Source organism: Macrobrachium rosenbergii, chromosome 5 (assembly GCF_040412425.1).
Source record: "Macrobrachium rosenbergii isolate ZJJX-2024 chromosome 5, ASM4041242v1, whole genome shotgun sequence".
NCBI classification, from domain to species: domain Eukaryota; kingdom Metazoa; phylum Arthropoda; class Malacostraca; order Decapoda; family Palaemonidae; genus Macrobrachium; species Macrobrachium rosenbergii.
This window is the reverse complement of record NC_089745.1, coordinates 52,228,425-52,242,208: the sequence shown is the minus strand read 5'-3', so window position 1 is coordinate 52,242,208 and position 13,784 is coordinate 52,228,425. Positions and strand designations below refer to the sequence as shown.

At 37.1% G+C, this 13,784-nt stretch overlaps 1 protein-coding gene across 6 annotated transcripts in view; it reads left to right on the top strand.

The window, feature by feature from the left end:
• The window catches only part of AP-1sigma (AP-1 complex subunit sigma-2), a 133,314-nt gene that overhangs the window by 57,595 nt on the left and 61,935 nt on the right, over window positions 1-13,784 (top strand). For all 6 annotated transcript variants that reach the window (XM_067104324.1, XM_067104321.1, XM_067104326.1 and 3 more), the window contains exon 5: window positions 4,151-4,288. In XM_067104324.1, coding sequence (XP_066960425.1) covers window positions 4,151-4,288 — 138 coding nt within the window. The remainder of the gene's footprint in view (window positions 1-4,150; window positions 4,289-13,784) is intronic.

Here is a 13,784-nt window from a genome sequence, read left to right as displayed (position 1 = left end):
TAGATTACTGTATATACTAGCATATCATTCAACTTTTGAAGACCTCATTTTGAGGCTAATTTTAAGGGGGCCGCATCGTACACAAGATATAAAATTAGCCTCTGTAATACTCACATTATAAAACACAAACATGATGAATACAGTATGCATCTTTTCCATGGATCCTTTAAAAAGTTATGCTTTACTTCACTGTATCCAATGATATTGTATGTACAGTATTCTCATATTACTATTGTATTGTAAAATACACACATATCCAGTCATGTGTCATTTGCATTGTTTAGGTATTCGTGAAGCGACACCATTTGGGATTTTTTCTTAAGCATCAGTTTCCATTTAAAGAAAAGCTTGGGGAAAAGTTTCGTCCCATCTGCCATACACGTTAAAATGACAGTAAAATGTGTTCTTTCATACCCAGTAGTTTTGATTAAATACTTTTTCTCCAATTTTATTTATGGTTGAGTTTGATGGCATATCGAAGTTTAATGGAGTTTCGTCCATGTTGCCAATGCATGATAATTTATAGTCATTAGCAGTTTGAACATTGTTTGTTTTCTTAGCTTCAGCTACAACTTTCAGCTTAAATTTAGCAGTATATTTCTTTGCTGAGCTTTTCTCCATAGCAAATAAGGGTATACAGTACTGTAATGTAAAAATATATGATTCCTATTCTACTTAACGTCATTTGTAACACAAATACGGTAATTATTTACTTTTGCATGATGGTTGAAATGCAAGAAAAGCAGCTGTTATCCGATTCGGTTGTTCTTAGAAAAATGGCTGTTGTTATCCGATTCGGTTGTTCGTAGCAAAACAGCTGTTTCTCTTTTGGTTGTTTATGGCTGTACGTATTTACACAACAAGTATGGTGTTACTAACGATACTTTTATCATTCTCGTTTACTTTTTTAACTTATTTAACTAGAAGATGGGATAAAGAGATGGAGGAAAATAGGTTAGTCTATCGTAATATGGTCCCTCAAAAAAGGACCTCATATTATACTCGAGATACATGATAAAATCAATTTTGTGTGAAAATTTGGGGGTCGCGTGGTATGCGAGATCGCACATTACATGAGCACATACATTACAGTACTACACTGGGGGGAGCCCATGCCTTTTTGGGGTGTTGTAGGATCCTGCACTGCTCACCGTAAGTTCATCTGCCTTCAATTACTGTGGAGGCTATTGCCAGAGATTGCCCATTCCCTCCACTTCCATGACAAGTTTTATGGTCTGTGAGAGATGGACATGAAAGTAGTTCTTCAGGAAAGGTTTAGTACTGTTTCACTGGCAAGAGTTGGTTTTTGGTGTTGTTAGCATCCTGCTAGTTGCCTTCTTGTCTTATGGATCTCTAGGATTTGTATTTCATGCCCCTGCACATCTATTTTTGAACAAATACTTTTGCTTTCTATGGGAAAGGTATATCAGTAATTCCTGGCAAAGAAGATGGCAATAGATGCACTATTCTAAATATGAGAATAATACCCCAAACAGTGTAAAGTAGCTTCGATAAAAAAGATCACTGATAAAGAGTAAAAGAGAATGTGAATACAAGTGAATGGAAAAGGTTGAATTTGATATTAATTGTTTGCCTAGTTTATGTAAAGAAAGAATAGGTAAATGTGAGAAATTAAATTAGAGGTACATGATGCATTTTTTTTAGCAAGCTTTATAAATCATCTTTGTATTCTAAGCCTGTCAAATTTCTGTCATTATGCTGAACTTCTTCCGTCTCCAGTCACTGTTTTTATTGTAAAATCCAATGGAAGGACAAACAGCCAAGGTGTCATAACATTCCAGTGAAGTACCTCACTATTGACTGCAAATTCACTTTAGAAGAGTCCATCAGTATTAACTTTGTATTTACAGTTGACTCTTGAATTTCATGAACTTGGCTTTATTTTGGGGGTGTTCACACAAAGCTCATGTCTGATGCAGCTCTTGCAGGGCACAACTGAGGGTAAATTGTTTTCTTGGCTCAGAAATTGAGTGTGGTTGTTATTGTTGTGGATTAGTATTGTTTATGGTATGTAACTTGATTCTACTGATATGGGACTGAGCAGGTTACTGGTCAGTAGCTCATGACAGTAGAAGGGCTTCCTTGGCAGTTAAAATTCATGATATGGACAATTCCCTCTTGTTATTTGACTCATGTTTGTTAGGAAGCATGCACAATGTAGTAATATCTAAGTGTGGCTTAGATGCTGCGTCTCTTTCAGTGCCTGGCAGAGCTTGGTGGCAGTGTGTGGCTAATACAGAGTGAGACTCACCAGTGTCTGGCACAGTTGGTGTCTGTTGTCTGATCTGGCAAATGTACTTTGGAGTTGAACGAGGCCCATGTCTAGTACAACTGGAGACTGGTGTGCCTATCACAGGACATTACAGTACTATACTGGGGGGAGACCATGCCTTTTTGGGGTGTTGTAGGATCCTGCACTGCTCACCGTAAGTTCATCTGCCTTCAGTTACTGTGGAGGCTATTGCCAGGAAAAAGAAGTACATCTTAGTTTAACCAGACCACTGAGCTGATTAACAGCTCTCCTAGGGCTGGCCTGAAGGATTAGACTTATTTTACGTGGCTTAGAACCAATTAGTTACCTAGCAACGGGACCTACAGCTTATTGTGGAATCAAACCACATTATGACGAGAAATGAATTTCAATCACTAGAAATAAATTCCTCTAATTCTTCATTGGCCGGTCGGAGAGTCGAACGCTGGGCCAACAGTGTGCTAGCCGAGAGCTCTACCCACCCCTCCAGTGAGGAACTAGGCTATTGCCAGGGATTCCCCATTCCCTCCACTTCCATGAAAAGTTTTGTGGTGTGTGAGAGATGGACATGAAAGTAGTTCTTCAGGAAAGGTTTAGTACTGTTGAACTGGCAAGAGTTGGTTTTTGGTGGTGTTAGCATCCTGCTAGTTGCCTTCTTGTCGTATGGATCTCTAGGATTTGTATTTCATGCCCCTGCACATCTATTTTTGAACAAATACTTTTGCTTTCTGTGGGAAAGGTATATCAGACCTTGGTTATAGTAGCAGTGTGAGCACACTGGAACGGTACCAGGCTTCAGAAATTCTGGAATTGCATGCATATATTTACTGTTGCTGCATTTCAGAATAGGCAGTCATTGTTAATCAGACATATAAAACATTTTCTGACAAGAATATCTTTGTTGGTTTTTTCATTGCATGGGCACGCACTCTGAAATTCAAAAATCAGTGGTTAAAAGGACTGTAATTGCACTGTATGTTTACTAAAGAATAGGAAATAATTACATCGAAGGTATGAAAAGAGTTCCTTTTGTGAATTTTTTCTTAAAGTGATTGCACCATGTTTCTTTATTTCATTGTGGGAGTGTGCTCTTAAATTCTAAGGTTTAATTCTAAATTCAAAGATTTGTGGTTTGAAAAATGTAGTTGCCTCAGCCTGCCACCTCCACATGTAAACTCTCCTTTCTGTCTTTCTCTCTTTGTACCATGACTTACAAAGAGCTAAGATTGTCTTTCTAAGTTGATCCAAAGTATTCACTTTCCAGTCTCTTATACTCAGTTTGTTATTATTATATATAAATGAGAGATTCCCAGCACATGTGGAAGATTCTCAGCACCCCATATATCTGGGGCTGGGGTCATTTCTAAATATTGTGTATCAGTATCAATATGTTCAATTATATGGTACCCAGTTAACAAACAGGATGAAGACGTGAAATGTATATATACAGTAGTGCCTATAGTACAATCTATAGCAGAGACTTGGGCATGGTAAGATCTTATTTCAAATGGAGTTTCAGAGAGTAGTAGGGCCCCAAGGACTAGAAAAAGTCTGTTGACTTAAGATCACGAAAATTGAGAGGCTTGGTGATGTGATTGGGAAGGAGTGAGGAATGGTTAATCAGGAAAGGTACAGTAGTTGGTATGGAATTAGCAGGGAAATGACTAGTAAAAAGGCCTGGAAAATCACAGAAGTGGCCATGGTAAATGGCAGTTGATTAAACTCATTTTAGAACTAACCCTTCAATGAGAAAATCTGATGTATAAATGTTAAAGAAGAGTATAGTAATGTAGATATGAAACTTGAGGCTTTCAGTTATTGGATCACAATTCGTTCATATTAATGACATTAATTTTTTTAATTTTGTATTATCAACAGGTATGTGAGTTGGATATTATTTTCAATTTTGAGAAGGCTTACTTTATGTTAGACGAGCTGATGGTTGGTGGTGAAGTTTGTGAAACAAGTAAGAAAAATGTGCTCAAGGCCATAGCAGCTCAGGACCTTCTTCAGGAGGTTAGTTACGGCGAGACAGCCTACGAGTTGTAATCCACAGGCATCCAAAACCAACATTATTGTTTACATTCTGAGTGGCTTATTAAAGATTACATTTAATTCTAATGAGCTCATGTGATTTTCATTGTGAAAATGTAATATCAAAATTCTTAAATTCTGTTTAATGAAAGATTAATTTCAATATTGCAGGAATTATGAATTATGAGATAAAGGTCAGTAGATGTAGGAGTTTTACTGTTTATCCTTTATTTTTACAGCTTGCATTTTAAATTATGTTGTCATTCATTGAACTTGACTTGCTGCACTGTTTACAGCGAATAATTCTTTGGAAATAAATTAGCCCTCAGAATCTTGAAACATGATGCTTGGTAGTGGGCAGCTTTGTAGTAATCTTTTGAAGCCTGTGTGCAAGGCTGGTTTCTTATTTTTTCCTTTCTTTTATCCAAAAATATTTTTGTTTTCACTTATTTATTTTTTATTATTTATGCAGAAGGCAGTTGTCTCAGAAGAATTCTGTTACTGTACTTACGAAAACTTACCAGGGAGAATGTGCAACAAAAGGCTGCATTAGTACTTTCTTTTATCTGGGGAAAAATATTCCCATTCAAAGAGGCCATTGCTTTCCTGAAGGATTATTTTTATTTGGATTGGGTGGGAGAGGAGGGACTTGGTTTGTATTTCATTGAGGGGTCCTGCATGCCGGCAATTACTCGTAACTTCTGAACTGGCTTGTACCTTGTCATTATTTTTTTATTTTTGTATGTATGCGTGTGTGGTATTTCTGGTAAAAGCTCATTATGATCATTTACACCAGAGTTGGATTATAGCAATCTTTATCTCTATACTGAAAGAAATATCCAGGCCAAAGGCTACCTAATCGCATTGTTATTGTGTGAAGTGTGATCTTTTGCTATATTGTAAATTGATTTTCAAATAGAATCTGAATAGCCTGCTTTTATGAAGCAGCATAATATGTAGATCATAGTTCATTGTTAATTCGATCATAATTTTATACTATATTGTTATGAAGAAATGTTTAGTTTAGTATTTATACGACCGTATTTATTTTTATACTGGTTTTAATTTATTCAACGTTCATGTGCAGCTCATTTACTGAACATGTAAAACCGTCCTATGCACATCAGGTAAGAGTGCTTTGCAAAACGTACCATCCGCAAATGCATAATGCATTGGAAAGTTAATTTTAAGGCCTTTAAGCAGCATAGCAGTTTTAATAGGATGTAATATTAATTTTCAAGGTGTTATTTGAATTAGTTTGAAATGTAAGGCTGATCTCAGTGTTGAAGCATCTAAATTTAATTTCATTCACATAAGGAATAAAGTTGTGTGTTAGGAAACTGGAGTTCCTTTTTCACATGGGGTGTGTCATTCATGGTGCCTATGATTAGCATTGAGGAAGTATATAGGTATTCATAAGATTTTCTTTTAAGACATTGTCCACATTAGGTAAATGTGAACAACCGTAGCATTTTTATGCAATTTAGGTTTAGTTATTACCAAGTAGATACCAGTTTTATGTCACTTGTAATCGTAATGTTAGTTTGAGATTAGGATCTGGTTTTGAGGGAAGTTAAGTAGCAGAAATGTACTAATAATGGAGATATCTCCTTATTAATATGTTTAGTTCTAGTATTTTTTTCTATCTTGCACAGGGTTAGCGTAACTGCTTGGTAGCTAACCTGTTTACACCAAGTTAAAACCATACAGTATTACTGAATAATTGGGAAAGAAAAAATTGGATTATTAAATTTTAGCATTGTTATTTATGCTGTTTGAAATTCAGATTTTGAAAGATTGAAGTACTGTAGCAGCCAGTAACACTGAAGTTATGCATTGTAATGATGGCAGGTTCAGTAGTTGTAGCCTTCTTTCATTTTTACTTAATTTCTTGGCATGTATTGCCAATGACAGGTTGATAAAGCAATTAAGGGCTTTATTTGCTGTGTCAAAGAATCATTTTGCATAGTTTGCATGTTGTTTACAAAGTGTTGTTGCATTGTCTCCCATCTATGGCTTTAGCTTTATTGAAATAAAACATAATCATTGCCTTTATAAAATTGTTTTTAAGTCTTTGCTCTTTTTGGGATGAAGTATTATAGTAGCATTACGTGTCATTCATGAACAGTTTTAGTGTATTTTATGTATATTGTGTTTGTATTAAGAGGGGATATTCAGGCACCTCTTTGTGATAAATAATTTCCTGATAAGTATGAAAGTGATTTAACAGAATTTTCAAGAAGTTTGCTGTAAATACACAATCATGCGTGCAAATTAACGAGACCGCAGTAGCAGCTGGTTGTTATTATAATTCATCATCCCTAAAGGCAAGAACTTCAACTTGGCCAGTGTGTTGTCTTAGGGGACACAGACAGTTACACACACACCATTGCATGTTTTTTTTCTTAATCTTTTATCAACCATTCTATAAATAATCTCCCCATTTTGTTGATCATGTTGCCATTGATTTGTACTCGTTAAACTCAAAAAGCTCCAATTTGCTTTGTTTGCTGTGCTTTAAATCTAATGATGGTAATGACTGCATGCTTTTTATTGCATGCTTTAGTGTGTGTGTGTGTTTGCGTGTGACTGTTGAACACCTATTGTATGATGCTACTGTACCTATTCATAAGGCCCAATATCTAGTTGTATTTTAGGTAAATGCTGATGTGATAGATGTAAAAATTTGTGTATTCTCACGTAGCATTTCTGTATTTATTGCTATTTGTATTTTATGATAGTGTTTAGAATTGGAGGTTATGTATCAGTAAGAAATATTTAAGTAAAGTTGTCTCACAGATCTTGCTCAATCCTCATTTCTTTACGTATTCTAGTACTATATAGTGTTCCTTTTTGGCTAGTACCCTACTATAGAAATAGTATTGAGTCACTTTGTTGCATTGCATTTCATTTGGAAATGGCTTTCATTCTTGTTGGGTGAATAATTGCCATAAAATTACAGATGTTTCTTAAAATATATGGTTAGAATGACATCTGAACTGTTTTAGTTTTAATAGGTCTTGGGATATCTTAAAGTAGTTTTGACACTCATTTCACCTCTCTCCTGCTTGCGAACACACTTCCCTAAAGTTTGCACAAAGAAAACCCGCTCATTTTTTTCTTGTTAGGGTTTATTGATATGATTGTTATTAAAACACCTTGTTTTAATTCTTTGGAATGATTGAATTTGGGGTTTGTCACTCACATACAGTCTATTACTGTACTTGGAAATTATATGGATTCTAGAATCTAGAAATCACAAGTAATTGAATCAATTTAATCTGTAGTACTTTTTAGCTGTGTTTTCAAATATTCCACTTTTATTTTCCTTCCATTAGTTTTCAATTACTTTTCTGTAGTGTTCACACATTTTTTCATTGTATTCCACAATGTTCACAAAGTTTCTTCATGTACTTATTTGCATTTGTACATTTGTCCATGTACTATTCTGTTGTGTTTATGCATTTTCCCCTTATTAGACAGCACCATATCGTAACACCAGCTCAGTGAAAGTTATGACTTTGGTCTCTTGTCTGAATAAGCTCTTGGAATCTGTCGCAGGTTATGTATGTTTGTTTATTGCAACCCATTAATCATAAGATTCCTTACTTCAAATAGAACTAATCTTGTTCCCATTGTTATCCTGAAAATGTACCTTCTCCATATTTCCTGGCTCCTGTCGCTGATCCAATTCTACGCTCATTCTGTCGTGGGACTGTATCATCAACATCCCAGTTGCACTTTGTCAGATCATCTTTGTATCTGTAGCCTTTGTGCCAGTTTTCTCTTGTGCTAAGTTTTCTTACTTTAGCTTTTACTCCACTAATTTTGTTCTTATCTGGCGTTTGTGATGTAATTAGATTGTTTGTGTTGGAGGAAACCAACTCAGATCTGTTTCCCTTTGTGTTATTGAAGTAAGTATCCAATTTTTGGTCTTTGTTGGGAAGGGCTTGCTTTACCAGTAATTTTCTCGTTTGTGTGATCACTGCTTACTTGTTTTTCCATGTCATCCTTTTTAGGTGCAGGATGTGGGGATCTAAGTGTGTTTCCTTGTATTTACATCACTTCCCTGTAAAGTTTTTGTTTCAAAATATTTGTTCTCGGTTTTTTGTATGTAAAAAGGGTTTTTAAATCATGGGCAAATACGTGTTGAGTTTTGCTGGGTTAGTTTTGCTTTATTCTGACTGACAACAAATTAATTGGAAATTCTTTAAATATTAAGTTGATGCTAATTTCTTCTTATCAAAAATCTGAAGTTAAATTTGAATTTAGTCTCTGGTGTTTCTTGTCTTCCTCCTCTGTCGTATACCTTGAGTGATGTGGTGAAGGGGTTGGTAAAGTTTTGCATCAGTGCTGTGCATCTGGGGCCACAGCACCCCATCATCCTCATGCCCAAGTGACATGGCCCCAGCCTTTTGAGCTATCCATACTGTTGCTTTGTTAACTGCCTTCTCTTGGATCTCTTACTACAGCAACACCCTTGTTGATGTTGCCTTGACACTGCTACCTCCACGGTGCTAATTCCTCCTTTGGCTGTGTCTGTATGCAGATTGTGAGATGTACAGGAAGTCATCACTGGCTTGCAGGGACCTGGAAGGCAACGCCCATGCTGGACGATCTCCCTGTCCCAGTAGTGAAGAATTTCTGCTGGTGGAGAGAAGCAGAATCTGAGAAAGGTTTTCCTTGTTCCAGGGGATCCAGAAGTCCTCTTGTTTGCAAACTGCATGAAGAGTGGGGAGTTGCTTTGGTCTCGTATCACGTCACAGTGTCGCATGTCAAAATGTCACTTGTCAGTATGTCGCTGACAAAAATGTTGCTCGTCATAATGTCTTGTGACAAAATGCAGTGCGTCAGTATATCGTCACTGTCAAAATGTCGCAAACCAAAATGTTGTCAGTGTTTGTATTATGAAACACCCCCGCAATTCGTCAGAGTTTGTACCAAGAATCTCCTGAGACCAAACGATATTTGGTTAGGCCCTGGACGCTACCCCACAAAAGAAACTGATCTCCAGCACCTGTCACTTGATACCAATCTGGTGTCTGCAGTTCTTCCAGCAAAATGGGATTTGGCGGAACTTTATGCATATTCCGCCTCACATGCTGGACCATTCTTTTTAGACATGATACTGATGACATCTATCCTTGCATAGCAACGGGTAATCGAATAGGAGATGTTGCGACCACTTGGCAAGTGCTAGTTTCAGGAGCGCTCCTGCACGCTCTTTCATTTCAGCTATCACCTTTTTCATTTTGGCCTTTGGTGGATCAGGCCCATGATTATGACCTGGCTCTTTCACAACAGCATCATTTCTTGTGTAAATCCGAGCTGAGCACCTTGCTCTGTCGTATTCCGTGCATTTCCAAACTGTTTTCCCAGCTTGATCAATTTTTTTTCCTTTCGGAAAAGGAAACCATGATAATTCAGCAGATTGCCACCTTTCGGCTTTTCACAAATTCCAGAGACATTGAGAAGTTAAAAAAAAAAATGATTTTGGCGATACAAGAGATCTGGATTTAGACAGACTGACAGTTTCCCAAAACAGACTGAAATAGACTGATTAAACTGCAGACCAGATGAACTCTAAAACACTTCATTTATATACTGTATGTATAGAAGACTAAAATGACCTATTATTTCTTGCCCATTGTTTCCATGTTTGCTTGGCCATTATGCTATTACTCATATTCAGTGACAACATTATGACGTACGACATATTGACATGTGACATTCTGACGATGGCAACATTTTGATAGTGATGACATATTGATATGTGGCATTGTGTCATGCAACATTTTTGTCCACAACATTTTTACGCATGACATTTTGACATGAAATTCTTTGGCCCCTTGGTCATAGAGAAGGGGGCTTGTAGTGAGTGATGACTGAAAGCATAACCATCCTGGCATAGCTGAGGAACCAGAGAACGAACAGTCAATAGAGAAATCAGTGTGGCCTAGCTTTAGAGATTTTTACATAGGCAGAGGGTCATGAAATGACTCTGCTGGAGGTTGTCCCAGGATTTCAAAATGTCTGCAAGGAAATATGGCATCTCTAGGGTACTCTGATGAAAGGCATGTTGCCGCCATATTTTGAGCCACAGGTTGGCTAGTGCTGTTCCCTGTAGCCTGACCCAGTAGTTTGGGCCACAGATGCAATGTTACAAGTGTGGGATACCTAGAAGTCTACATGTTCCCCTGTTTAACCTGAGTTTCCATGTAATGTTGAAATTCGTGAATTCTAACAATACTAGTATGACCCTCATGCCCCTCCCCTTCCCTTCTGACTACAACTGAAGTGGTTCCTGGCCTTTCTTACAATAATTGCAGATTTCCACAGCAGCTTACCTGCCCTCCAACTTCATAAGTGGAAATTGTCCACTGTACTCGTGGGGAGAGGTTTTTTTTTCACAGGCCACAACTGTTGCAGTTGCTACTCCCCATTGCAGGTCAATGATGAACCTAGTAATTGTAAAGCCGACAAAATACTTCTGTAGTTGAAGCCTCTATTCTGTTAATAGTGACCTTTTTCATCTTAAGTCAGGTATGAAGAGAAATTCTCCATATCAGCTACTGAAGGATGTAGTTCAGCTGGTGTTACCGAGTCCTGGCATAAATGTGGAAGCAAGCAGGGACTTTTCAGATCTGATCTGTCATTTCAGCCAGTCCTCCTCATAATTGGCAGACAAACATCCCAGTTGGGACTTAACATAGGTCCAAACACCCTAATCAGGCCATCTTGTGAGCTCCTTGGCTAGGCCTTACTCCAGGACCTAATGATTAAGACTGCATTTTTTTAGCCCAAGGGTTATCAGCAGTTCTGAGCAAACAGTATGTCCTGTGCCTGTATAGAAAATTATGACCTATCAGTTGTGACACCATACCAGTTTTGCATCTGGCATCAACAACTCCCTAACTCAGAATTAAGGTCCACCAGGCTTCAGTAACCCCATCTCTGTGGCCTTTCAACAAATATTGAAATAGATACCATTCTCAGAGCAGGTTTATGGAGATGCCACTGCACCGTTGCACTTTCTTGCAGTTCTGCTTCAGATGTAATTCTGAAATACCTTTATGCTTTTTTCTTTCAACCCTGTAGAGTCATTGGGGCAAATTATACCAAGGGGTGATGTTGCAAGGGCTGGTATTAATTACTGCATCATCTTAGATTACCCCTTCTCTGTCACTTTCAGTGGCTTAGGAGACAAGGTCGACCCCACTGTTGAGATGAGTACTTGTGCTTTTGAATCCTATTTCTCTTCTGAACAAACCATTGTTTTACTTACCAACCCCTTGGAGGCAAAACTTAGAACATACTGCTTCAGGCGAAACCACCTTCAAGGGTCCTCTTGGAACATGACCACAGGGTATCTACTTTTGGGGAGCTTCGTTCTCATCATCCCTCCCAGATAACATTTCAAGCACCTTAGATTATTGGGTTGTAAAGAATATTTTTATGATAATAAAAAAATTAAATACTTTCATCCCTGCACTCACTTGAGCCCCAGTAGGCCGCTATAGGTTGAGTGTAGATAATTAGTGGCAGTCGGATACTAGCTGGAGGAAGCTGGTGCATTTTCAGGATAATGGTGCAATGGGGATTAGTTTTATGTACAATAAGGTATCTTACGGATAAAGGTTTGTATCAAAAACTTTTATTTATGCCTTAAACATCTCATATTATTTGTATCTTAATTAATTGCTGTAATCTTTGGTGAAGAGACCAAAGCGATGGTGCTCAGTGAGAGTTTTAGAAATTTCACCTTAGCAGTCTGGGTAAACTAATTAAAAGACAGTAATAATGGTCTGTTGACATGGGGAAAAGTTGGTTTTCTGATATTCCATCTCAGGTTCTGATAGATCTGGTAAAAGGAATCATGAACCACTGAGAGAGGTAGAATTCATATTTTCTGTATCTGGATGTATGAAATGTTAATAAGAGTGTGTCAGAGGAAGTGGTAGTGGCAGATAGTTGAATTTTTCAGAGCAGTACCTAAAGCAGTATTTTTAGAATAAACAGAAAATTGTGAATTTTCTGTGAAGTTTAGGTCAGTCCAGGAATAATAAGTAGGCCATTGTTCTGCAATTTTCCCAAGAATAGTTTTTGGAGAGCCTCTCCTAATATATATACAGTATCAGTAACCATAGTTGTTGTGATATATAAATCTGAAGGAGCTGCCTCAGTAGAAATTACATAAACTCCTAAAGAGCATACTCAGCGTTGCCATACTTAGTCATGCACATGGTGTGATCCTTTCAAAATATATTGATGGATCTTGTGGTGAAGGGGATGAACTCATTTTCCAAAATTTGAGTGGTTCATTCATTCATCATAGTGTCATGTAACTAAAGTGGAAAGACATTAGACCTAGGAGGATTGAAATAATCTTAGTTTTCATGCTGACCCATTTAGAAATATTGTACTGTGACCATTATTGATTGGCTTATACAAATGGAAGAGTCAGTAAAATTGGGAATGGTCCTCTGATGTGTGGGAAGTTAAGTGATATGATATGTGAATACAACTAACAGTGTAACCAGAGGTGTTTACAGGAGCTTGTGATCAAGAGAAGGAAGAGGGTAGAGGAGAGAACATACTTATAAAGGTTACCATTAATGTTAGGTCAAGGCCATGTATAATTATAACAAAAAAGTCAGACTTTGTATATAGGAAACATACACTTGCTCTTCAAGTTTGACACTAACACACAGAAAGGAAATATGCACTTGCTGTTCAAGTTTGACAATGTCTTTTATGTGACAAGTGTAAATGACAGTCTGATACATTTATGTGATCACTTTAGCTTATAATGTTGGTTACCAAGGCTTGAAGTTTTGTTAATAGCATTTTACTGATGGTGTAGTTAATTTCTTTTTAAGTTTTCAATTGCTCTGAAGAATAAGTGGGAATTTGAACTTAATTAAGAAAGACTGGTGTCTGTCCATTGGGTTTTTAGCATTTGGTCTGTATAGGAATGCAGTTATTTGTATTCCTGTTATAATTAATTTGTTAGGTATGAACTATATCCAGGAAATTGTAACCACTATTTTAGATTGTTAATGTTTTTAGGTTTTAGTGGTGCCCCATGCAAATGGAAATGCATAACTTGACCATATTTGAAGTAAAGTCTACATGATATTTATAAAGCATCTGGGAAATACAGGACAAACTATTGATATCTTTGTCATGGTTTTATTACTGTTGGATGTAAGCCAGATTTATTCCCCTTATTTTTATACATAAGTTGACTTTTCAGTGTTTGAAAGTTCTTAGCTCCTGCAAGTTTTTATATTGGTGCTTTCTCCTTAGTCATTACGTCACCAACGTACCAAGGCACTGTTTTAGCATTTAGAAAAATGCAAATACAGGATAAAATTATTGTGGTTGGTTTGAAAGTCCTAGCAAACTCTTGTTCAGGTACTTGTAACTGATTATTGGCCCATGATTAGTGGTTGCAAATTAACTTGTATAGCAGTCC